Source organism: Aythya marila (assembly GCF_965140915.1).
Source record: "Aythya marila genome assembly, chromosome: 1".
NCBI lineage: Eukaryota > Metazoa > Chordata > Aves > Anseriformes > Anatidae > Aythya > Aythya marila.
Genome location: NC_139042.1, coordinates 168530638 through 168557674, shown reverse-complemented (window position 1 = coordinate 168557674; position 27037 = coordinate 168530638). Strand labels below are relative to the sequence as shown.

Below are 27037 nucleotides of genomic sequence, written 5' to 3'. Positions count from 1 at the left end.
CTACTTGAAATTATAAGCCTTTGTTAGAGCGTGCTGCATGATAAAAACAAAGGCTCAGATCCTTCCAGGGAGAGCAGCCCTATATATATTCCTGACTTAAACTGGTTTATGTGTCAGTAAATGATCATTCATATTCCGCAACAGCATGCAAAGTCAGATAACGTTTCCAAAAGATGTAGTAGATTTGGGGAAAACAGAGATCAGGCATTCCTTCGGGAAGTAAAATGGCTAATACAGCCCATTTCAGGAAACTGTGCAGATTTGCTTTGCTTATGAAAGAAAAGTAGGACTTTATTATTTTCTTCGCTATGGAAATTAAGGCCCCTCTTCTGCAAATCGTTATGTACACATTTAACTTGATGTACGGCATATATTCCATAGGACTGAGTGCCGCGGATAAACACATATGTAACTGTTTACAAGATTGGCGCTAAAGAGCTTCCAAAAAAAAAAAAAAAAAGAGTTTTTGAAGTATGCAAGCAAAATAAGAAGAACGGGGATGTTTTCAGACATTGATCTAGATCCCCGCTGTGTAGATTAATTCTGCGTTTTTGCAATCCCCAGATGCACAAGTCAGGGGGTGGGGGAGCGGGTGGAAGAAGTGGGCTCAGATTCAGTAAATCACTTCTCAGCAATTCACTTTCCCAGACTGGGGTTCACTCCTAGGACTTCTTAAGCCACGTGTCAGTGCATTCCCCCAGGCATCCTTAAATCCTCCCAGCCGAGAAGTGGGGTTCAGAACGGGCTGGAGGTGAGAAGCCCGTCCTGGGGCCGCGGAGTAACGACGTGGGGATGGCTGCAAGTCCCAGCGAGCACTTAGGGACTGATTTTTCTCGGCATATTAATCCTATCGATTTGAGCGGAGTATTTAACCTTTTATTTTCGGCTCCATCCCCGCGTTAGCATGACAGCACTATTGTCGTCCAAACGTGTAGTCGGCGGCTCTTTATTAAGTCCTTATGAATCTGACACAGTGCCAGCCTCCGATATCCACGCGGGGAGCACAGCCCCGGGAAACCCCACGGCTCGGAGGGGCTGCAGCCGGCCGTCCCGTCCCCCAGCCCCCGTCCCTTGCCCACCTCCGCCCCCCCCCCCCCCCCCCAGCAGCCTCGGCGACCTCTCCGGGTGCCAAAGCGGAGAAAAGCCTCCTCTGTCCCCGTGTCTCCCCGGTTCCCGTGTCGCCCCCGTCCCGGTGTCGCCCCCGTCCCGGTGTCGCCCCCGCCTCCCGCCCCCGCCCGCTCCCCCGGGGCGCCGCCGTCACCGCCGGCAGCCGCTGAAGGCGAGGGGCGGCGGGGCTTGCCCGCCTCTCCCCCCTTCCCATCCCTTCCCTTCCCTTCCCTCGCCTCTCCCCGGTGCCTATATATAGCTGCCTCTGCCCGAGCCAGCCGGGAGAGCGCTCTGTACCTGCAGGAGACAGAAAAGCCAAAATAAGAGCGGAGCGCCGAGGAGTGACTCTCCGGAGCCAGCCCCGCCAGGAGGAGGAGGAAGAGCAGGAGGAGGAGGACGGGGACAGGGACGGGCCCGGCGCCGCTGTCCGGTGCCGGGCGAGCCCCGCGGGGGCGACCCTCGCCCCCTCGCCCCCTGCCCGCCTCCCGGGGGCCCTGCGCGGCGGCGCGGGGCTCGCATGGCTCGGGCGCTGCCGGGGCCCGGCGCGGAGCCCGACCCCGGCCCCGGCGGCTCGGGGGGACGCGGGGGGAGGAGAGCTCCCTGCAGGCGGCGGCGGCGGCGCTAGCGGGGGGGCCGGGGCGGCTGAGCCCTCCCCCTGGGCGCCGGGGTGCGCTCCCCGGCATGTGCTGAAGTGCCCCGCAGAAGCCGCACAAGTTGCAGGAGCGGCTCCGGCGGCCGGACGGCGGCGAGAGCCCGCGGCCGCCCCCTACCCCGCTGCCGACCCCGTCCCGTCCCCCCCCCATCCCCGTCCGGGGGTCATTTCCCGGCGGGGCTGCCGGCGGCGAGGGTGATGCGGCTCCTCGGGGAGGGGGTGAGGGAGTGAGCGAGAGGCGGTGCGCCCCCCCACTCCGGGCGAGAACCCCCCCCTCCCGCCCCGGGCCGAGGGGCCCCCCCACCTCGGAGCCTCCCATGCCTTCGGGGCCCCCTCGGGGGGCGGCGGCCCCGCGGGAGGCGGGGGCGGCGCTGCCGTGATGGCCCTGGAGGAGAAGCGGGAGAAGCGGCCGCCCGTCACCCCCATGATGATCGAGGAGGAGGCCGCCCTGCGGAACGGCAGCCGGGGGCTGCCGCCGGGCCCCTGGGCCGAGGCGGCGGGGCCGAGACCCCGCACGACGGAGCGGCACATCGCCGTGCACAAGCGCCTGGTGCTGGGCTTCGCCGTCTCCATCCTGGCGCTGCTGGCCGTGACCATGGTGGCCGTGCTGCTCAGCGTCCGCTTCGAGGAGTGCGGCGCCGCCGCCGACGGCCCGCCGCGGGTCGGCGGCAACGGGAGCCTGCCCGGGGGGGCCCGCCCGCCGCCCCGAGCCGGGCAGCCCCCCGGCCGGCCCGAGCCCGAGGAGCAGGCGCGGGGCGGGGAGGCGACGGCGGCGGCGGCGGCGGAGGAGGAGGAGGAGGAGGAGGAAGAGGAGGAGGAGGAGTGGCAGCGGCGGCGGCTGCTACCTCCCTGGGCCCGGCCGCGGCTGCCGCGGCACCTGCGGCCGCTGCACTACAACCTGATGCTGAGCGCCTTCATGGAGAACTTCACCTTCTGCGGGGAGGTGAACGTGCAGCTGGAGGTGCGCAACGCCAGCCGCTACATCGTGCTGCACGCCCACCGCATGCACATCGAGGCGGTCCGCGTGGCCGAGGACAAGCTGGCCGGCGCCGTGCGGGTGGCCCGCTCCTTCCTCTACCCCCAGACCCAGGTCCTCGTCGTCGTCCTCAACCGCAGCCTGGAGGTGCAGCGGAGTTACAACCTCAAGATCATCTACAACGCCCTCATCGAGAACGAGCTGCTCGGTTTCTTCCGCAGCTCCTACGTCCTGCACGGCGAGAGGAGGTGAGGGGGGACCGGAGGGGGGCGTGAGGAACTTGGGCCGGCGCTAGGACCCGGCGGCTGTTGGGGGTGGTGGGTGGGTGAGCGCCCCTCTCAGCGCTCTTTACTTCAATACTTACAGAAAAAAGGCGGTGGGGTGGGATTTCGCGTGTCACGGACCGATTTGATCCGCTTGGTGCAGCTGAGACGCTGTAGGTTTGCAGGCAGTGGCAGAACAAAGCTGGGCAGTGCCACCTGGTGCAGGTGGCACCGGGCACGGTCCTGAGCCGCGTCCGAGGGTGCTGAGGCAGCGGGGTCACCTCCTGGGCCCTTGTCACGGCGGTCGGGTCACTGGGGAAGCCCCTGTTAAGGCAGGCAGGCAGACAGCCTTTATTTAAAAGGAAAAAAAAAGTTTTCTAACTGCTGTCAAACTTTGTGAAACAAAGGATGGGATGGGTTCTTGATCATCGTGTCAGCGTTTGTTCTTTTAGATTTAGTTTCTTTTTATAATCTGTCCTTTCCTGAAACATCCGTGCAGTGACAGGTTCTCTCCCAGTTCTGTACTTCCTGCAAAGTTAAGTTTATACTTGGAAGAATAGGGAAAAAAAAAAAAAAAAAAAAAAAAAAAAAAAAAAAAGTAAGTGCTCAAATCTACAACCCTTGGATTAAAACATGCCTTTGTCACTGTGATTATTGACAGTTTTAAACACTCTGATGTGGGATTTGAGAACGAGATTGGAGTTATTTGTGTGATGTGTCACTGCAGTGAAATGAAATGAAAAATTGGAAAAGTACGGCTGTGGGAGAAAGTGCAGGCAAAATACCTTTTGTCACTGAGGAGTTAGTGAGTGGGTAATCAGAAGTTTTAACAGACCCATATGGAAACAGGCAAATCGGAAAACAAGACTGGTAACAGCAGGGGGTATAATTCACTTTCCAAAACCAAGAAGTTATCTAACTGTTAGCATTCCTGAGCATCTTAACTTTATGTGGAAGTAGTTGAACTGCCAAGCTGCTGCTGCAGTGACATTTCCCCAAAGTTACCGCACTGTACTTCCATGCCAATGCTCCAGTTACGATTTAAAAAAAAAAAAAAAAGTTTTTTTTTAGAGTCATCAAGAGAGTTTAAGGCACAAGGGTGGAAGGCAACAGTCGAACGTGCTTCCCAGTGCTTCTTGTGTAACTTTTCAGGTATAAATAATTTTGTCCTTAATACACTCGAATAAAGTCATATTGGGCAAGATCCTTACCTTATGTAAGGCGGCATTGTTATCCTGAAATCTCTGGCAGTTTTTCCTTACAGCAGCTCACACTTCTTTCAGTAAAATGCTGTTTATAAAACTGTAATCAGTTCATGGTTACAGTTTCATGTGTTTAATAGAAATACCGTTTTTCTTTTTGAACTGTCACAGGCTTAATAACAATGACTCACTGATATAAAATAAATAATACACATTCTAAACCACGAAACTTCTTTGTTCGGAGTGTGCTCTTGCAGTGCAGCAGTTTGCATTTTGATTAATAACCCATTTTTAATGTAATGCATATAACCATTTGTAGCCCTTAAACGTGGAGAGTTTCTGCTGTGATAGACAGAAAGGCTCCTCTCATGCCCTCAGGGACCCTGATATTCCAGCAGAACTTTAGCTTTTTGACATCTTCATATTCGATTAAAATACAACAATATTGTTTGAGTAGTGGTTGCTGTGAAAGGGTCTTAAACTTTGTTTTCAACTTTTCTTGTACATGAGGAGTAAATAACTGGTTAACTGTGAGCCTTCACAATCATAGTAATGCCTTCACTTTATAATTTTTTTTGGTGAAATTAGTTCATTTACTGTGCTGTTCATAGGTGAAACTCTTAATTTAGCCTTAGATGTTCATAGTAGTATCTATTTTCTTACTGAAAACTTTAGTATTCTAATTGAAAAGTGAAACACAAGTGATGAGCTACAAACTTATTTTGCATCATGTGCCAGAATTTACTATTACCGAATCAACAAACATTTAATACAGATACTGTAGAGTACCATAATAATATGCACACATGATTTAAATGAATATCAGACTTTGACATAAATGAAAAAGAAAGAAAAACTTACATCATTCAGACAAAACAAACAGACATATTCTTCCATCTTATAACAACTAAGATGTCAAAATAGATAGGTTGTTGAGGAAACACACGTCTTCCTTTAATAGATGAGGTAGAATTAAAATACCTGCAAATTACTGCCGTGGGTATGCTGAGAAGAGAGACTGCAAGGCTGTCATTCCCAGAGGTACAACTTTTTATGGTGATATTTTTGGGAATTGGAGATAAAAATGTCAGTGCCCAGAGAAGTATGTGGAGACATGGATGAATTACTCAACCTGCTCTTCACTTGCAGTGTGGTGTAGTTTTGCTTGGTTTTCCTCCTAATGCAGAGAGAAATAGATAAGCACAGACTATTTTATTTTAGACATGCATGACAGCTTAGTCTTTGTGAAGCAGTTTTTAACTTTCTGCTTGTTTTACTTTATGGCACAACAAGCAAATCAATATTTGATAGTAATGCACATGTTATAAATATCACAGTTATTGGTAGCTGGTGTATTTTTAGTATGAAATATTGACTGCCCGATGTTTGCCCAGTTACGTCTATCTGGATATATGCATCTATCTGTGTGAAGACAGAAGTTGCAGAGTTTACCAGGTTTTATTACTGTGGTGTAGAGATTATATCAATGGTCTAACTCATAACAAGACTACTGATACAGTCTCCAAAAAGCGGAAGAAAAATACTCCTTTTTTGGGGGAGTATCTGTATTTATACAGTAGTCCCAAAGTATGCATTTACATGTTTGTCTGAGCTCATTAAAATTGTTAATTGCAGAGGAAAGTTCATCATTCTTGCTTTATTAATAACAGGCAGGTACAGTTTTCCATGCTCACTTGAAGCTACTGTTGACTCCTAGCTGCTCAGAGTGTGCCTAGAATGCAGAATCAGGTCCACTTGAAATACTTTGCATATAAATTAAGTTGCTTTGCTTCATTTAATTGGCTGATTTGGCTTTGTTGCACTAGTGTAAATCCACTGATAATAATGGATTTTTTTTTTTTGGATTAACACTGGCATACCTGGCATCAACTTTTTACCATATATTTAGCAACCTTATGCAGAATTATGATTTGTCTCATTAAAAAATGTGGGTTAGTTAAAAGAATACGACATACTGAATTCCTTCAGTAGTTACTAACCAAGTAAGGCTTTTTGTTTTAGACAAAGGACCAATGGTAAAACCTTCAATGGTGGAAAAAAAAAATCATGCTTGAAAAAGAAAATTAGCCCTCTGAAAGAGGTGATCATTTCACCAAGAAATGATCTGGTTCTATCAGGCATAGATGTGCTATAGCGAGATAAGAGCAACATTTCAAGACATTTATTTCTTCTTTTTTTTTTTTTTATAAAAGAATGCTACTAAATATTTATTAAACCCAAGAAGTTTTAGGAAAAAAATAGATATTTTGTTTTCCTTAAAAGTTGCCTATTATTTTTTCTCCCTCAGTGTTTAAGAGTATTGTAATGGAGATTAATGCCTATGGACTAATTAATAATAGGTCCCACCATTTTCATTTTATCAAACATATCCACCTGTCCTCTTCCTCCAGAGGAATAACAGATGATTAATCAACCTCTAAAATTCTGACAAATGTTTACCAGGTATCTAAAATTGCATGGTTATTTTTGCTGATGGAACCTTGAAAATGGAGACATGATTCAATACCTCTCAAAAAGCCTACATACTTGCGCTTACGCAGTTAGGTCATAGTCATTTTCTTGTCCTGCGTGCCTCCAGAAAATATTCCCATTGAACCCCATTGTTCTACCTTTTAAGTGTAGCTCCTTGTTTCTGCAGAGAGATCATCCCACATGGATTTTCTCTGAATGGTGTAAATTTGGAGAAAATCTCTACCCACAAATGTTCCTCTTCCATATCTGGATTAATATATACTTAGTTCCAAAGCAAGCAGTTGCAGATTTTTTTTTTTTTTATTCTTTCTTTTGGTCAAACTAAAGCTTTCCCATTCTATACAATGGTATAATAAATGCCTTTGACTTCTTTGGAGATCTTTTCATGATTTAACCCGTTAACTAACAACATGTATTTGTTCTTCATAAAATACACTACAAAAGAAAAGCACATCTGGAAAAAATGCTAAACTACTTTGTGCTTTTTTTAGTCATTTGTTTATATGTGTAATTTTGCAAAGGTCCCAGAATATTTTTCCTGGACATGCACAGTAACATTAGTGCTGTATCATAGTGTGTCTCAGACCTGCATGCAACCAGTAAAGAAGCAATCAGCAGTGGAAAACAACGACCCTCTTGAGTATGTGATGTGGTCATAAGTTGTAATGTCCAAAGAAAGGCAAAGTGTGCTGTCAGTGTCTCGGGGCAGAGTGAGCCCCCTGAAGGCTCCTAAATTCTGGCTTTAACTGAGGACTGTGCTTACTTGTTCTGCATTGTGTGACCAATATTGGCCAAGTTTTTTTTCACACATAGAACAGAATTGCTGTGAGAACCCAAAGTTTCATATGAGGTGAAGGATTATTCATTATTCATCAGGGTGCTGCCTGCAAATTTCCTACAAATTTGTAGGCTGTTACTTTATATTGATTGTGTTACAGTACAGGTAGTAAGAATTCATGCTAAGAAATGCTACAACGACAAAGCAGTGTTCAAACACTCTGTACTGTTGCATTTGTTGTTAAACCACAATAGTCAAGCAATGTTGTATTTAGCGTGTCTGTGAATAGAGTGCTGGTCACAGTCGGTAACAGCTTTGTTGTTTTTTTTTGCCTCTTTTCCAGGTTTCTTGGTGTTACGCAGTTTTCTCCTACTCATGCCAGAAAAGCCTTTCCTTGCTTCGATGAGCCCATCTACAAAGCCACTTTCAAAATCAGCATCAGGCATCAAGCAACTTATATATCTTTGTCCAACATGCCAGTTGAAACTTCTGTTTTTGAAGAAGATGGATGGGTTACAGATCACTTTTCGCAGACCCCTCTCATGTCCACGTATTACCTAGCCTGGGCAGTGTGCAATTTTACGTACCGGGAAACTGTCACCAAGAGTGGAGTAGTTGTAAGTATTTATGATGTTGTACACACATTTTCTAACTGTGAAAACCCTTGCTTTTTGTAAGGGATCATGACATCAAATACTTAACCTTTTTGATTAGCATTCCTAAAATTTGGCAGTTTATTTAATGATGGTGTATACTGCTTGTGGCCTTTTCTAAAGTTGGAAAGGGCCATTAGGGTTGGAAAAGACCTCCAGGATCATCTGGTCTAACCGTCCCCCTACCACCGATGTCACCCACTAAACCATGTCCCTAAGCACCAGGTCCAACCTTTCCTTAAACACCCCCAGGGATGGTGATGCCACCATCTTCCTGGGCAACCTGTTCCACTGCCTGACTGCTCTTTCTGAGAAGAAATTTCTCCTAATTTCCAACCTGAACTTCCCCAGGTGCCACTTGAGGCCATTGCCTCTAGTCCTATCACTAGTTATCTGTGAGAAGAGGCCAACCCCCAGCTCCCCGCAATGTCCTTCCAGGTAGTTGTAGAGAGCAATAAGGTCTCCCCTGAGCCTCCTCTTCTCCAGACTAAAACCCGAAATCTAAAATTTTTGATTTGTTCAATACTTTTTGTAATTGATTAGCTTAGTAGGTGTGTCTGCCTCATGAAATTTTAAGCTTTCAGGTATGCCTTTTCACTTTGATTTTCTGAGGAAGTTTTCTCTTGTTTTTCCTACAGCCTTTTCAATACTAGTATTTGTTGGACTTTATTCAAAGAAAACAGTAATACTGGAAAGGTTTCTAGTCTTCTTCCTTTAGTACCGACATGACCCTTGGTATGCTGTGTGCTAACTTGAGAGGCCAATAAAGTACTTCATATCACAGGGCATGCTTTAGAGCAGGACTTTACATTCTATCTGCTTTCTGTGGAGCTCCAGGTTGGTGGAAGCACTGACTTTCTGGAGCTGTTGTTTCTAAATATGGCATGGTTCCAAGAAGTATGCCATGAAAAAAAAGGGGAAAAATCCTTTATTTATGTCAGTTTTGTTTTTGTTTACAAATATCAAGCACAGAACTGTATAACAAGCCAAAATATACATGAGAAATGCTGTCAGCTTAATAGAATATTTCACAGTGCTGTCGTCTTGATTTTACAGGTGTACATACAGAGAAACCCTTCCTTCGTAGTTTCTGTGAATAACAAATTTGAGCTACTTTTGGAAGCACGGGGCTAGGTTGGAGTTTTAGCTGTGTGCCTGAGCAAAGTGGATTTTTAAATTTGTGCTTCTGCAAATGCTCTATAAATTTGTGCTGTAGCCTGGGGGCATAAGGAAGGGCTGCAGGCCTCCTTTCCGTGGTTGATCAAGACATGAAATGTCTCCATAATCACTTTTAGCTAGCCTAAGCATTCAGCTGCTGTAGAAGTATCCCACCCTCTCTGAGCCAAACATTTTCTTAGCCTTCTTGTGCCAGCACTCACCTCTGCATAGCTGTACAATATGGCTCATAACTGACCTGAAAAAAAAAATATGGAAGTGTGTGAATATGTTTTCAGCCAAATCAGTTCTTTGCCCTGCTTTTTGTGTGACTTCCTGAGACTAGTATGGATTCAGGGCTGTGCTGAAGATGAGGGAGGGTAGATTCAGACCTTTTTATTGGTAACCCTCATTTAGGTCATACTGAAGTTATGAGGAAATTTTTTTATCACTGAAACGGCAGGGTAGGACACCGGGGAGCCCTTTCCTATAATGGCCAACAGACTATGACACTGTCATTTTATCCCACTGAAGGGGAGGGAGAAGCATGACTAGGAAGTGATTCTCTGGGATGATTTACCCTAGGAGTGTAAGAATGTTGGAACTGCTGAAGACCACTCCCAGTGGTCACCTGTGGTGGCTGAGCTGGTCTTGTACCTCACCAAAGGTACCAAAGGGGAAAGGCTCCTAGCTTTTTCTGGTTGGGACCTGCTGTTCCTTCCCATGCAGCAGCTCTGGGGCTAGCTGAACCATTAGTTGAGCTGATTTACTGATTTCAATCATTATCTTGAAAAATGAAAGCGTTATTATTATTATTATTATTATTATTATTATTATTATTATTATTATTATTATTATTATTATTATTATTATTATTATTATTATTATTATTATTATTATTTTAAGCCAATAAGTTTCTCTGTCAGTTCAGTGAATTAATTTAGAAAAAGATTGCACAAATGCCAGTGCAAAGAAGTAAGAACAGAGAATGGTGGAGCTGATGCCTCGTTCTTAGTGCTGCTAGCTGCAGATTGATTATCTGGACAAGAAGCATTGCTCTTGGGATGAGAAACTGGTTACCTCTGGCTGTTGTAGTAGTTGGAAGACTGAGCTAAGTAGAACAGGCTAGGATTTAAGGCCATTTCTTACTCCTTATCAATCAGTACCTAAGCAGACTTCTATCCAGGTAGGAGTTGATGATCTTTGTGGTAATGTACTCTTCCTACTGAAGGATTTGGTCTTAAGCTAAGAATGATCTGTTATTCCTCTGCTTTGGCAAGCAGTGGTTGCTTGAGTTTCTCCTTGAACTCCTGTAAAATGGAAGTTTTTGGTGTATGCTGTAGTAGCTTGGTCTTATGTTCCTTGCTCTGTAATACAATGTAACACTTGCAAGCTCATCATGCATGATACTCCTGTGCTATGTCACTCTTGACATGTCCTATAGTAATCTAAAAAACAGTTGGAAGGAGTTCAACTTCCAACATCAGTGTAAGCAAATACATGCAAGATGAGGGATGAACCATGAATTTGAAAGACACAGTCTACTTCCTTTTCGCCTTACGGAGAATCTCATGTTCTAGTAGCATTATTTGCAGCTCATATGCTATAGACTTCTGCTGCTTTTGGATATTTGATATCCTGAAGACAGAAGCATGCTCATGTCATATAGACAATTACTGTTACTTTCTGCATTTCTGATATTTGGCAAAACTGTTCTCAAGTCTTTAGATTTAAGAGGAATCCAAAGAGAACATAAAGGATTAATTTGGTAGGAATTTGTGGCTACTGAGGCCTTGGTTATGTTTGAGTCTTTCTTCAGCACGTGCAGACATACATATGTAAGCTCACTCCTCCAGCCAGACTAAGCTGTACAGAACTTTGTGCCAGCAGTTGCGCAAATTAGTAGATCATCTTGTCAAAGACCTGTAGGCCAAAAGCCTATATATTTTGAAATGGTCTCTTATCCCATAAAATTCTCTAAGTCTAGAGTTGTTCCTCTTGTTTTTTTTTTTTTTTTTTTTTTTTTTTATAGTGTCCCTACCTCAGAGATATATTAATGTCACAGGAATGCCAAAATAGTTTACAATGAATTACTGGTTACATATATTTTGCCATTTTTCAGTTTCTCAGTGGTCTGTTCATCTTGTTCAGATTTGTCGAAAGAGTATCTTTTACTGTATGAACTTACAGTAAACAGTTTAGAGCTGGGTTTGTTCGGATGAACTGCTGAGGTAAGACATCTTTTCATGACTTTTATATTGCAATCCCAGGAGTTTGTGTACATTACCTAGGTGAATTTTTGAAATTATCTGAACTCCTTGGACATGCAATCTAAACTCCTGAGTTTTCCCTGAAGTTGCTTTCTTGCTCCAGTATCCATGGCAAGTCAACATAAGTGTAAGAAAAAAATAAGTTATCTCCTAATAATAAAGGAACGTTCAAGAAAAAGAACCTAACCCCCATGATGAAGCATTTTGATGGGCAGTTTCTTGCGTGGAGGAACCTTTCTTCAATTAACGCAACATACATTATACTTACTCTGTAGACCCCTAAAAGATTTCAGCTTGCATGTACTTTTGCTTTCATTTTTGTGCTTTCATGAGCTTGGTTTTGGTTCACAAAATGTTTGAAGAGTATGGGGGAAAATGTCTTCTCAGATTTTGAAAGCATGCTAATTTTTAAAATCTCATCTCTCTTTCAGCTGATCAATCTTACTAAACTGCTGTGGTCAAGGGTAGATAAACTCTCCAAGGAATAAAAGAAACAGTGCTATTAAAAGCAGGTTTGTTCTTCAAAAATGATTACATGTTAACTGTTCATTTTTTTCTCAAAGAGTGATGTTGACCTCAAAATTAACCTTAACCTAAGCATGAGATTCAAATACATACCATGTTATAAAGACAAGTTGTGCTTTGTACAAGCACAGCTCTGTGTATGTAAATCAGTAGCATAACTCCTTAGTCCATATGGGCCTGATCAGAATCAGAATCCCTTATAGAGCAGGTAATTTAAAAGCAGATAATTTAAAAGCAGAATTGCCTTCTATGTGCATTACAGTTATATACTTTGTTGCTCAGATCTGGGACTACAAGGAATTATTCAAATAATTGGTACTGCCTTTTCTGAGTGCAGCTTGATTCCTGCGGAAGGGACTGAGGTGCAGATACCTTTTCTGTTGTGGGCTAGGGAGCAGTGTAGCTCTACCAGGGTGCTTCCTGGGGTAATGTTACATTGATAGAACAGAGACATCCTTATGAACAGGCTTAGCTGATCTTTGTATAGCTTTCTACTGCACTGCCAGCTGTAGTCGGTGAAAATCATGGGATCTGTGTATTGTCATCTTTGCACAGTGAAATAATCGAGAAGACTCTGCTTACCTTCACATGCTTGTTTGTTTTTACTTGTGTGTTGTGTTTCCTAATCACACCTCATATGTATGTTCTTTGTCAGTAATTCTTAAAAGCAAGATATTGCTGACTGCATTTTAATGTCTGGCATATCATTTCTGCATCTCTTCTCCTCACTATTGTCTTTATTTGTCTTTTCCATCCACCAGGCATTTTGCTACTGTTGTAGCTTCATTTTTTCCCTATCTGGATTGATTTTTACTCTACTTCATGTTAAGCTGTGCTTCTATTCTCCAAGCCCTCTGTTTCTTATTGTTCTGTAGTCAGGTGAACATAAAAACTCACTATCTCCTGCACCTGTCTCATAGGTTATTTTTCTTCTTTGCTTTTTTTTTTCCCTGCTAATTCTTTCTCTTTCAGTTAGTGGAAGGAGTGAGTGCTCAGGGACAGAGTGTATCAGTGGAGATGAATGCATTGCTGGAAAGAGATGTTTCAGGGAGATTCATCTTCTATCATTCTTCTGCTGTGAATGGGGTGTGGAGATAACTATGGAAATGAAGTGACAACTTGCAGCTTTAAAGCGTATGGTTCTTGTCAGGGCAAATATCTGCTAGAAAGAAAAAGTGTGTGGCAAGGAGTGGATTCAGGAAGAGTTCTGGGTCAAAGGGTTAGAAGAGCATGTGCAGGTAGTGCTGGAGCTGGTGATAGTGATTAGCAGTTGAGAAGTGGCTGGCAGACTGGGTGATGATGACTGGGAGGAGGAATGCTGATGGAGGGGAGTGCTGGAAGAAGAATTTTGCATGGTTTCACTTTGACTGCTCCCGCTCGTATCCAAACTGGTCATAGCATATGTTGCAGGACTGGCAGTGTATGGGCCTGACCAGAGCTTGTTCTGTTGTGCAGGGTAAGTCCTTCACTTGGTGTCTGAATCCATGCACATGACATTTTAAGGAGAGCTCTACGGCTGGGTGGGTCTTGATTTTAGTTTTATTAAACATTACTGTACAGTCATCAGTGCTGAGTAATTTGTCATGATACAGAGGAAGACCTTGAGGCTAAGAAAGATCTATGAGAAGAGGCAACTGGAATAAGGCCAAGCTTTATTGCACTGCTGTTATTGTGTTATTGTTTTATCTCAGACATAATTAGAGATCACAAGCTCCTGGTTAGTAAAGATCTTAATTCAGTACTTTGATACAGCTAAGTCTTATCCTGACCAGTGAGGTGGAGCTGTAATAATCTGGCTAAAGGAAAATAAGAAAATTACCGCTTCCATAATGCTAACTGATTTGCAGAGAGTCCACATCAGTGTCTCTGCAGTGAATTTTGTTAAGCTTGTGTTTGGGAGACTCCCTCAGTTTGCCTTGGCATCACTGAAATAGATAGATCTCAAAAAGGGCACCAATGCAGGAGTAGTCACTTGCTTCTGCACATGTGAAAAAATCTTCTTGCCTGGAAAGGGCCTGTGAATGAAATCGCATAAGCAGAGGTAGGTCAGGATCAGTGAACATCACACAGCTCTTGTTACTTTAGGTTCAGTGCCATATGAGCATGGCTTTGTACTTGTCCTTAAGACAGGAAGAAGTGTCATGATTCTAACCATTCATGAGATGCCGAAGAGCTTGTCTGGGCTTCATGTGCAGGGCAGTTTGCTTGAAGTCTGGGCGATCAGCATGAGGAGACTGAAGACATGATTTTCATTAATAGTTAAACAAACAAACAAACAAAAACAAAGGTTGAACGACTGCTCAGAATAACTTTATCTAGTGGGTTCCATCATTTGTTAGTTGCTAAAAAAAAACAAAAAACAACCAGCAAACATTAGTTCTCTCTAAAATAATCCATGTCTATTGTGTGGTCCAGCCTGTAGCTTTTAGAAAATTATTCTATATTTGAAAAATATATTAATATTTGTAGGTAATAGCAATAATGACCTCAAGACCAATCATTTTCTGTCAGTTAATGACTGCCTGGGTTAAAGGCCTGAGGCTCTGCCTTAGGCCCTCTCTTCAGGTGCTGGTTATTAGCTGCCAGCAAATAGTCTCTCCATCAGTTGTTATTTATTAATCAGCATTGAAGCAATTACATACCAGATAGTTTTTTGTGGGTGAGCAAATTGGCTACGGCAGAATGATTTAGCTATCAAAAGTGGAATTAGTCCTCAATTAAAATTAATTTTTCTTCCTCTGCAACCTAAATTTTACTGGGCTTCAAAGTTGAGCTCTGCTTTCTAAACTTACCTAATATGTAAAAAGTAACTTTTGTTAGCCCATCACTCACCACTGGGAGGCCACACATGTATCTGATAAACGGATAGCAGCAGCTAATGCAGGAAGCACCAGGCTTATTTCTGAAGCCTGATACGATGCTGACTTTTAACATTGTCCTCAAAGGCTGCTATGATAATGATATGATGATACTCATTAATTTCTGGTCATCACCACAATTGTCCTGCTTATGTATTCCCCTGTGGGAAAAGAATTTTTCAAACAATTGAAAAAGAAAAATGAAAAAGCATGTCACAAAGAATGTGATGGGAGTTATGCAGTTATATGGAGCTAGAAAAGCATACACACATATGAACAAATCAGTTGTTTGTGCCTTTTTTTTTTTTTTTTTTTTCTTGTATGAAATTTCCTCTGTAGTAACAGCAGTAAAGGCTGGCTTTACAAATACTTTTTTACCCACTTCAGCTCTTACTATTGTGAATTGTTTAGTTAAGTGGGAAGCCCTAGTACATTAGTAATCCAAAGAAATTGTAGCCTTTCTAGATTCACCACATCAATATTTGTTTACCCATTCTGTTTCTTGTATATTGAAAATGACTTTTTGTTTATTAATTTTTAAATACTGTAGCTACAAAATATGCCAAAACAAACAAAAACCTATGTGATCAGCATTCATGCTAAACTGAATATGCCAGGGAATCCGTTAGAAACATAAATTGCAAACTTGCAATCCATTGTTATTGATTTCTGGTTGAATTTGCAAGTTGAATGCCCTAGGAAAACACTGCACATGTATTGTGCTTACTCCTTTTAAAAAATGTTCTTGGTCAGCACTTGTAGTACATGCAGTATTTAAATGTGATATTTATTTTATTAACAAATTCTCAGCTGCACTCTGAAAAGAATATTATTGAGTTGAAAGGCTTGAGTTTGGGAATATCCTGTTCTGTTTTGTTTTTGGCTGGGAAGATCAACCTTAAGTATCTGGAGGTAGTGAGCAAGAAGACTATCGGGGGAAAAAAAAAGCACAACCTGGTCTCTTAATTCATGGTTAATTCACAGGCTTGCAATAACAGTGGAGAGAGATGTGCATGTGATTTTTGTGACAAGCGTCAGCCCAGGAGCTTGACTATAAATCAGTGCCTTAGAGAGCATTGATGCATCTGAGGTTGATTCTGGCTAATGACAAGAAAGATAGGTCCAGGACTCTTAGTACTTCTTTGCTATTTGCTTACAGGAGTAGAAAAAGTCCCTGGAATTCCTTACATTTCCAAAATCGTGAGCGGGAGAAGCGAGGAAAGACTGTTTCATTTTCTTTTCATGGCCTAATGAGCATATGCTTAGTAGTATGTACTGTGACAACGTAACTCATAGTTAAACCTGAACACTCTATCTGTGCTCTGCTTTCTGTGCTACATTATTTTATGTTTTCGTATGCCTCTTATGTTCTGCTGTCATATTTGACTTCATTAACTTATTCATTGAGGTCCCTGTCCTTGGCATCAACATGAATTCTGCTTTTTGACACCCACTGAAGTACTAAGACTCTATTAACATGTTACTGTAAGAGTCATGCTCTTCCTAGAAAAGCAAAAATGAAGCATTGAACAATCTGTAGGAGGCATCTCACTGCAGGACAACATAAAGGTACATGCATTCCTGCACCAGCCTGAACACCTGTCAGTCAAACCAGCCTTATCCTGCATACCCACCATAGTCACTGCTCTGTGGAGTGAAAATGGATTACTGAGGCAGGTGTCTTAGTTGACATCTAGCTGAGTGACAGATACAGTATTTTTGAAGGAGGAGAGTGATGTGTACTTTTATTTATTTATAGACAAGACTCTCTTCTAGGGTTTAGGTAAGTTTTAATCATATTTTTCATACAGAAACTAGAAATTTAGCCTATTTGTTTCCAGTTTTTATAGCCATCTCATTTTAGAGATTCATAACTCTTGCCAGTATAACCCCTCAGTTTTTGACAGTCACGTATCTGTAACATTCACCTTGTAGGCTAGCCTTTTACCTGATTTTTTAGTGTTGGAAAACCTCCACAATGTTCATCCTATTTTTGCTTTATCTCTGTATTTATTTTTTTTGCTGCCTGGAGTGTGGGAAAGGCTCTCTGGTTTGTGGTGTTACGCCTGTTTGTACTCGTAGAGGATCCAGCCAGTTTATTTGGTTTTACATGAAGGTGTCCGTAGTGTTAATGACACTTTCGATTTTTCCAGTTGGGTGCTTTCACACTTCAGGTACATGCTCAGAAGGTTTTTATCAGATGCTGGCATAGCACAGCTTCGTAGTGTGAACATGCTTTTCCAGGGCTGGAGAAGTCTGGCTGCATTGGTTTATGTGTTCCTCCCTGCTGCTCTCAAAGGAGGTCCTTTGCACAGGCTGAACTCTGCCACTGTGGGCATCGCTGTGGGGACTCTTACGTGCCTTGCAGGTGGTGGTTTCATTCTTGAATCTATTATATCTCTCATGGTGGCTGCTGAAGTGCTTGAGCACAGCACACAGCCCCTTCCCCTGGCACCCATCTTGTACAGCAGGACGGGGACAGGTGGCAGAGAACCAGCTGCTTTGGCTTGGCTCCACGGAATGATACCCTTAGGAAATCCTCAACTGCTCCTTCCTGGCAGCTTTCTGTCTGTTCTGTGCTGTTGAGACATAGCAAGAGCAGCCAGAGATGAGAACTGAGCCCGTTATCTTCTTATTTGGAACAGCATAATTTGAAAGCAGATTATGTTTCTCTTTGAAGGGTAAATGACCTAATGTGTATTAAAAAAGTTATCCCACAGTGGATTATCCCAAAAAATATTTAGCGACACGTTTTGTTCAACAGCATGCAGTGGAGCTGTGTGGCGGTTTGGGACAGAACATGAAGGCTAATAATGTTATTTGAAGTGACTACAGCTAGGGAGGGCCTAAGAAGCAGGAGGTAGTTATTAGCATTCATTGGGGGCACCTCTGGGAATACCCACACTTTCTCCCCTCCTACCCCCCATTTCTCAAGAGCAGCAAGCAGTTTGGTAGTCATGGCAGCTTGGAACCTCAATTAGAGTTTGTATCCTCAGGACAGCAAGCAGTACCTTGGTTTGCAAAGATAAAAGAAGGGAATAAAGGGTGGAGGAGGAAGAAAGAAAGCAAATTCCTATGGAATAATTTCAAAGAAAGAAGTATACTTTCTGAATCATTCACGAACTGCATATGTGCTTCTTGTAGTTCTCAGTCCTCTGGCTAATTAGATCACAGTCCATGGTTGAACAACAGTAGATCACGCTGTGGGTTTTACTTTACTGAAAAGTTCCTGTATGTTAAAAATTTGATAGTGTTGCTTTGGAGTAAGTTCATTGTTTCCTTTTAAGTACCAGGAGAAGAAAAAGGAGACTGATTTATACCTGATGAGAAAATTTGATATATATCTAGTTTTTAGTCTGACCTGTGTAATTTAGATAGAAGCCTGGTTTGTATGTGGGAATGTCAATGAGTGATAATGTACTGCTTCATATGAAATTGTATGTATAAGTGTGTATACATTCATAAAACAAATACTTAAATATTTGGCTAACACTGTTGACAGAGAAGATGTAAATAAGGATTTTACAAAGACTAAAGGAATAATTTCCCTCATCTGCTATCCTAGTTCTTACTACGAAAGGAATATGTATTATTTCTTCTCCATTCCCTTTGTTTCTTTAGAAGTACGTAGCTGGGGCTTCTTCTGGAACCTGAGACTTTTCTCAGGTTCTCTGAGGTTTAGTTAGGCTTCTCCATGGGGCTGTGGTCTTTGGTATGCTTTATTGTGACCTGCTGTTTTACCCACCTTTGAAATATGGAGTGGTATTTGCTTTTAGTATGTAGTTTAAAAATACTGAACAAACAAAACAAAAACAAAAAACCACCAACCAACTACAATGAAAAGCCCCGCCCCCCCAATACAACAAAAAACCACCAACCAACTACAATGAAAAGCCACCCCCCCATTTATTTTTCTTTAATATGCAGAAGATTCTGAAATACAGTAGCCTCTAAGTTTTCTATGCAAAAGTGATATGCCTGTTGCTGTCACGGATAGCGATGAATATACTAAAGTTAGTGGGCCTCAACATAGAAGAAAGATGACTTCCTTGGGAGTGTGTGATAACCTGGTTTAGTAAAGAGAGTTTGAAACTTGTGTCTCTCTATCACGTAGCTTGTGGTGATCCACAGAGGATTGGTCATTCTGGGTTGCCATAGGAATTTTTATATAATTTGTCTGCCAAGAAAGTTGCATCAGCTTCTGGCCATGATAAACCTTTTAAGGCATACAGAGAAGATATGTTGGTAGCTTGGAGTTAAGAACCTAGTATGAACCTTTTCAAAACTGTGATGTGGAAAGCATAATGAGACTTGAAAAAGTGAAAGGGGATGAAGAAGGCTGACTCTGAGAAAGCCTGGGACACATCACTATGAAACAACTTCAAAACACCTAACTAGCTCATATGGGAGAGCTGCTTGAGCAGCAGAAAAAGTTCAGAGAAAGCATAATTTAGGTATGGAAATTAAGATTTGTAATTTGTGTGGTTACAATAGGGCACGTTATTAACACTTGTCTTTAAAACAAAATACTTTGATGAGTCACACATGACTGGGAATGATTATGCTACCATGAAGTACTGTGAGGATAAAAAGGATTGGTGAATCATAGTGCAGCTGGTAGAGTTGCCTGTTTTCATAGTTCTGTTATTCAGGGATTGATGGGTAAGAAGAAATATCCTGAGTAGTCTTATATATATATATGTGTGTGTGTGTATGTGTATATGTATATATGTGTATATGTGTATATATACATGTGTATATATGTATATGTGTATATCTGATATGTGCTTTAGCAGCATTTGAAGTATTTACATGTATTTGATTATTCAGTCTACTCCCTAATTGAAGTCATCAGTACAATAATACCTTGCAATACCTACCTGAGAAAGTCCAGAAAAGAACAAAAGTAATTTCTGTACAGAACCTATCTGCTCTGAAAAAATGCTTCCTTTCTAATGCAGAGATTTATTGCTGCTGGGATGTTTTCATAAGGTTGAATTACTATAATGGTTATGGTAAACATTTATAAGTTGAAGTGCTTTTCTGTAGTTATTGAACTACTTCAGCTAAACTTGTACATGCTCCCCTCTATCACCTAACTCTTAACCATAGATTTTTGTGTCTTTGTCTTTCTTCTTCCATGGCTGCCTTGTAGCATCTAGTCAGTTCAGATTCATTGTCCTTTCAAGTCCAAGGACTCCTGTGTTTTCAATAAAGCAGGAAAAGTTCAAGTAATGTTGATGAACTTTAGATTACACCGTCATGTTGTATATAATGCATTGCAGCTGAAAGCTGCTGCAGAACGGAGTTTTCTCCTCCCCTCCCTTGCACACTTTTGCTATATCATTTGTATTGGATCTAATGGTCAGTGGCTAAACAGTGAGCCTGTTCAGTGCACTAATTTAAAGTGAAACTGCCAAGAAAATTTAATAACCTTTTAACTGAACCATCTTACCCAATATGTTGGTAGTCCATGGACCCAATTTGGGAAGAGGTGGAAATGCACGACTACCCTTTTTAGTGATATGCTATCATAATCATGGGGGTAATTGCAACATAAAACTCTCTATACAATTATTTGGGGAATCTCTGACTGTCACACTTTCAAATTCAAACTGCTCTGATTATTACTTGAAGTTAATTCCAGGTGCTTGGTATGTGTTGATTACAAGTGGGGCCCTCCACATGAGTGAGGTGTTTCTACCATTTTATTTATCTGTACTTCACCTTCCTGTTTATTAAGAACCCACTACAATTATTTTCTGGAGCCTAATTGGCTTGGTCACATTAGTTGGAAAAATAAAACCTGTATTTTTCACTAGGAAGAAGTATTGTGCAAGAGTCCCAGGGCCAGAGCTGGCCTATAAGTCATGTGTTGGATTACACTGAAATATTGTTTTCAGTCTTTTCAAAAACATTCCTATTGTAAGAACATCTACAGAGGATGATATTTTGTCCTGTCCTGTGTGGAGACTAGTTTTGAGATGACAACCAATGGACTATTACACCTCGACTCCAGCTACTGGGGATCTTGACCTGGAATTATACAAGGGTCACTAGTTTACTAGCCACCAAAGGGCCTTCTATGAATGTACATCATCCATTTGGGAAACTTGCACTTTGCTCTCACAGCAGTTGGTTGCAACAAGATCTGTATTTTACATACATGTCTATTGTCTTAAGTGCATTTATTCCACATATTCATTGGCTGCCTCTTTTGTTGCAAGTATCGGTAACTGGTTGTTCTTCATTTGCTTCTTGTGCACCAGCCCTGGTTTTACAGATGGTTTAGCTGTCCTTTTTCAGAACTCACAAGTACTTAATCTGTCCTTGTATGGGATTCATTTCCCATCTCTTCTTATTCTTATCACCCTTCTCTCTGCCTTTTAAGTTCTACAGTGTCTGTTTTGATATTCTGAACAAGAGAGAGGGGTGGTGCCACAACTGCCTGCAGTGCTCAAGGTTTACATATGTGAGTTTGTACTGTTGCATAATGATGTTTTGTTTTTTATTCTTTTCTTAATCAATTGTAACAGTCTGTTTGCCTACTGAATATCTGCTGAGCACTGAGCTGACATTTTCAGGGAGCGACTCCAAGAGTTCTTCCCTGACTTATAGCTAATTTAGACTCCATTACTGTATATGTATAGTTATGGTTATTTTTGCCCATTTGCATTTCTCTGCCCTTACCAGTGTTGAATTTCATCTGCCATTTTATCAGCCAGCCACTCAGTATCATGAGATCCACCTGCAGCATTTTGTACCTATGACTATTCCGAATAATTCTGTACAGACTGCACCCTTTTCTGATTATGTGTCCGTGTCAATTCTGGATGCATTCCTTATTGCTTATCTGTGATGGTGCGGCAGAAGAGTTTATGACTAGCAAGAAAATGCCAGCTGCATATTCTGTTTTGTGGCAGAAAACTTTCAAAAAACTTTACTGGAAAGTCTTGCTGAAAAAGATTTTGACAGCGTAATGCTACATAGGCCTGGACAAGTGAAAAGAGAATATAAAGTTTGTTACTAGAAGTCATAGGTAATTAGGGTTCAGGTCACTGCTTTGTGACAAGTATAGTAACATTAAAAATTGCAAGACAGTTGTCATGACTGCCATCTATAGTACTTTTTGAGTGTATTTTAGTCAGATGCAGCTGGCTGAGCATAGGTGTATCTGTTTTGGAATATTCTGAATCACTTTTAGGCCTCTGTTGAACAGATCTCTGTTGACATACATTGGAGGCACAGACACCATCTTGTATGCAGACATACATCACAGAGACCTTTGGGACCTGAAAGACACCTGAGGTTTCTGCTTTTTGAACCATCACTGTAACCACAAGCTGTAGTGTTGTGGTTATAATTCTGTTACATTTATTTTTTGAACAAATCCTAGGATATGGAACATTCCGCTTTATTTCAAAAGGAAGGTGTTGTCTGACATGACATGGAATACTTTACTCTTGTTTTGGTAGGACACAGCATTATGACAAATTAAAGTCAGTACTGACAAATTAAGAATGGCAAGTTTGGCTTGTGAATTGCAAAAGTCAGTTGTTTGCGCACTCCTAGTGTGATGCTTAAAGCCTAAGTACTAGAAGACCAGGAAGATTTTTTTCTTTTTATTTTGTATTTTCATGATTTTAGGAGTTTTAGGGGATGCTGGTGATCTGCAAATGTAACAAGTTGGAAAAAAAAAAAAAAAAAAAGGAAATTTGTGGTTTTGATAGGTGGAAAACTTTTTGTATTGGTCACTTTAATTTTTTTGTTACAACATCCAAGACTGCAGAGACATGAAGGATTTTTTTTTTTTCTTTCCCTTCTCCTCTTCCTAGCAAAGAGAATATTAGAACCATGAAAGACACATCATGACATTGTCTGGAAGTCTTTCTTGTCTAGAGGAGGACAGCTAGTGAAATAAATAATCAATTTCTATATATTTGGACAATGCTAAATATTAGCTTCTGTGGGAACCCCAAAATGGAATAAAAGTTGGACCTTCCATACCTGAGCTTTTCATCTGAAAGAGCCTGTCTGTGGTTTTGTACCATTTTCTGCTCATCAGCATTCAGTAACACTGCAGGATAGAGGAAAAATACAGAAACATAAGAAAGAGAGATAAAAGGAGACTGGGAGCTGAAAAAAGATAAATGACTTTGCCGTCAGTACAGTATAATGAAAATCAAATCAGTGCTTGGCAATGCACAGTTGCCCAGTATGGCTAACCTCAGACAGGGTTTTAAGTAAAATATATGTATTTTGTATTTTATTCTTAAGTTCATATAAAGATAAATGACTTTGTTATTCATTGATAGCAGTGAAAATAGAGGTCCTGATTCTGTAAAGTCGTAAGAAAATGTATGACAGTGTTTAATGTCTGTTCAGTTACTGGCTTTGTGAGTAATGGAATTTTGTTGTAAAGGTAAGGCCTGTTACAGCCCCTCTTTGGTTTGTTCAGGTATCGTTACCTGGGTATTTTGCAAGTGGGATATACTCACCTGAAAAGTGTAAAAGAATTGTTTGATAATACACACAAAAGATGCGTAGGAGTTAATGAGCTAGTAGGCTCAATGTTAGTGTGCTCATGGCTGCTGACAGGACACCTAAAGAGTCTCTGCTGACCAGACAGGCAGCAGCCAGGAGGGAAAGAATTATCCTGCATTGCTCCTTTTGACAGACCCTCAGTGGTGCTGAGCTGCCATCTTCCACCAGCTCTGATCACACTGATGACAGGAGGTGGTGATTCCCAGTGGGGCCAGCTAAACTATCTTTTTATTTTTCCTCCTACTATGGTTTTATGCCATCGTGTGTCGGTATTTTCTTCTTGAATCCCTGGATAAGCTGACTTCTGTCTATAAGTTTCATATTTTTATCTGCCTGCAGACTTTCTCATACCTCTTCATTAGTTACACAGCTAGGTAAATATCAGAGATGGAACTTGGAATGCAGACAGGTAAACCCCAGGGTGGTGAAACCAGTTACCAGAGAGGGTTATTGGTTACAGTGATAGTATTCAGATGACCAAGTTACATTTATAATTGAAAATAGTATAAAAATAATATTAACAGACTTATTCTCAATCTGATTTTATCAAAATAAATAATAATAATACCTTTCCTGTGTTATTTGCAAATAATTTTCATAGTTCAAATTATTATGCATTGGTACAGTGCTACACTGTCTGTGGGAAATATACAATGGAAACATAATTCATTTTAGAACGTGCTTATACTGGAATCAAAACAAAAAGGAATCCACAACAACTTTGAAAGAGTTTTGCAAACTTGCATTTTGTTCCAGATTGGATCTGACAATATATTTTTAATGAATGTAGTCTTGAACATCTGCAAACTGTTTGCAAGCTGGAATTTTCTTTTCGAATAGCTGACTGTGGAATCACAGACTCTATTATCACTGATGCTGTGTCTCCACAGTACCTATTTGCAATATAGTAATATAATAATCATAATAATAGCAATAATAAAATCCCTTCCCTCCCAGTTAAAATTCAGTGTTCTGGATAGCGTTTTATAGCAGTATAATGTGCTATATTGTTTATCATGGCCCACAGATGACTGCAAATGGCCTTCAATCCCCACGTACAGCTGAAAATATGCTTATTTTCTGAGTTTCTCCCTTCTACCTTCTTCATTTGAGTAAACAAATCCCGGAATCCCAAGTGTACAAGAAACGTCTGAACCAGAGCTCTTTTTTTATGGTTTATATTAAAATGTACAAATCTGTCAGAGGCATTGTTTCTGTGACCACAGATTGAACTCGGGATACCACTAACTGTATAATGGGAGAGTTATAAATGAGCCAGGGTTGTTCACAGGGTCATATTCTTCTATCCCTTCCTGTACTTAAGGGCTTGAGTTGATATTGATATTGTTCTAGATTTTAAGTCCTTGAATACATCTATATGAATGCAGTGCAATGTACAACTAGGAGATCTACTGGTATAGAAACCAGCAGAGGCAGGTAAAGCGACCACTAAGGTGAGGTGCAGAAACACCACTCATAAAGTTAGAGACTGTACGGTTGTGATCATGCTGCAATCATGGAAGTAAACACATCACAGATCAGGCATTTAAACATTGCAGTGTTCAGTGTAGACAGTCCCTTCATCTTGTACTTGCCTTCTTGGCTCATCTTTCTAAGCTGCAGGGCCAAAAGGGAATGAAGGATATCAGATCATTTCTGTGCTTTCTAATGTGAGTGGCTTAGAGTAACTTTATCTGTTTCCATAATTAGGGAGCCCTCAGTGACTTAGGTGTTGGAGTTGGTTCCAAAATACCTGCTCTTTCTAGCATGTAATGATACTTCACTTTTTATGAACTCAGAGGCCAGCTATTAAATGGTTATTTTTTTTCATTTGATGCTATACTAGAAATTTCAGAATGCCTATTGCTCGAGAATCTTAAAACCCCTTAGCAATCTCAGCAGTAATGCTGAAGTAAAATCATCTTTCAGAGCCACTTCTTAGGGTCTTGCGTGAGTGTGCTTGGCAGAGCATACGAGTGCATCAGTGAAACTTGGGTTGGAGAAGACCAATGGAGCAGCCTTTCCTGATGCTTCAGGGTCTGTGGTATGGTGTCCAGATGCAGAAAATGATGGAAAAAAATGTGGAGAACGATGGCTTTTGAGCTGACTAAAGCTATTGTACAGCTCATATGTGACCCCATTTCTGCGTTGGTGTAAAATGAAGCACATCTGTTCTTGTAGGGGGAGATGAGTAATCCTGAGCAGAGTACAGCTCAAGTACAGCATGGTGATCCCTTAATTGGTGCTGATATAGCTGCCTCTGGAACAAGAGTGGGACAGCAATGTCAGCAGAGCATCATGTCCCAGGTTGTTTACTGTGCTGTGAGTCGAGGCCTATTAGCTCAGGCACAGCTCAGCCTCTGCAGCATGTGTGTCTCCGTGTGATGCAGGACTGCATAGTGCAGAGATGCCAGCCCACTTGTCAGCTCCTCCATGCCCTGCTCTGCTCTGTAGGACAGCCTGGGCTGCTGCGGTGGTCACTCCTGTCTCCACGTGCCCTCTCCTCTGAAAGCTTACAGCTTTCTGTGACCAAGCTCACCATAGTGATTTGTGGGTTGTTATTATTATTATTACTTGCCAGTAATGAGGTGCTTTCTTTCTGTTAGGAAGAAAACCAGAAGCGAAGTACCCAAGTAGTTGTTTAACATAATCTGTGACCTACTAACCTTCTTATTTTTTCATGAGCAAGCTGAGCAAAGATCAAATGCAGCTGTAGAAGTCCGAAGGCCTGTTTGCTTTTGTAAGTGTAATGCACAGAGGCACTTGGGAGCAGCTGCTGGCTGCGTGGTGTTCAGGAGGCCCTGAAGTGCCTCAGCTGGGAGCTGGCTGTGGCATCGCTCCCCGAAGTTTAATCCTAACTATTAGGTGCTAACGATGGGATTGACTGGTCCTTGAACCAGGCAAGGCTTTCAACTTTGGCCTTTCTTTTCAGAAGGAATCAATCAGCGCTGTGAGCACAGAAACCAGCAGCGATGCTGCTCTCTGGGATTTCTTTCATGTTCCCTCATCGTCTTTTTTTTTTTTTTTTTCCTCCCCCTATGTTCTGTCTAATAGGAGACAGTGGCTTTGAAAGACCCTCATGGGAAAAGCATAGTAGATAGCTTTTTGCTAGTGCCTCTAAAATACTTAAGAGCTTTAGGCAAAACTGGCAGCAGTTATTAGCCAGTGATATTTATATAGATGTTTTGCTTAGAAGCTTCTGGTAGCAGTTTCCTTCACTTCATAAGCAGATCTGAAGGGTCTCAACTGAGTATTAGCTTATACTTCTCTGCCTAGCACCTTCAGTCCTTGTTCCCTTTTAATAACCTTCTCCCATCCCCATGTCATTAGTTGCAGTTTGTGTCTTACAGAAGTCAAATTTTCAACAGCAGACTCCTACTCCTCGCTGATACTTTTTGCAGATAATCTAAGTACAGAGGCTGTGGTGTGGGAGCAGATCATTTGTCCTTCTCACCCACTGCCCTGCCAACAGCAGTCAAGCACCAAAAACTTAGAAAAAAGCTGCTGGAGGGCTGTTGTGAAATACACTGAACCTAGAGAAAGCTTCCAGATAAAGTCCCC

At 41.9% G+C, this 27037-nt stretch overlaps 1 protein-coding gene across 1 annotated transcript in view; it reads left to right on the top strand.

Annotated features, from left to right (window-relative positions):
* Positions 1 to 2009: 2009 nt before the first annotated feature.
* The window catches only part of TRHDE (thyrotropin releasing hormone degrading enzyme), a gene marked incomplete at its 3' end in the record, with an annotated part of 202467 nt that continues 177439 nt past the window's right edge, over positions 2010 to 27037 (top strand). The window contains exons 1-2 of the mRNA XM_082784741.1: positions 2010 to 2983; positions 7815 to 8088. Coding sequence (XP_082640867.1) covers positions 2139 to 2983; positions 7815 to 8088 — 1119 coding nt within the window. The 5' untranslated portion in view covers positions 2010 to 2138. The remainder of the gene's footprint in view (positions 2984 to 7814; positions 8089 to 27037) is intronic.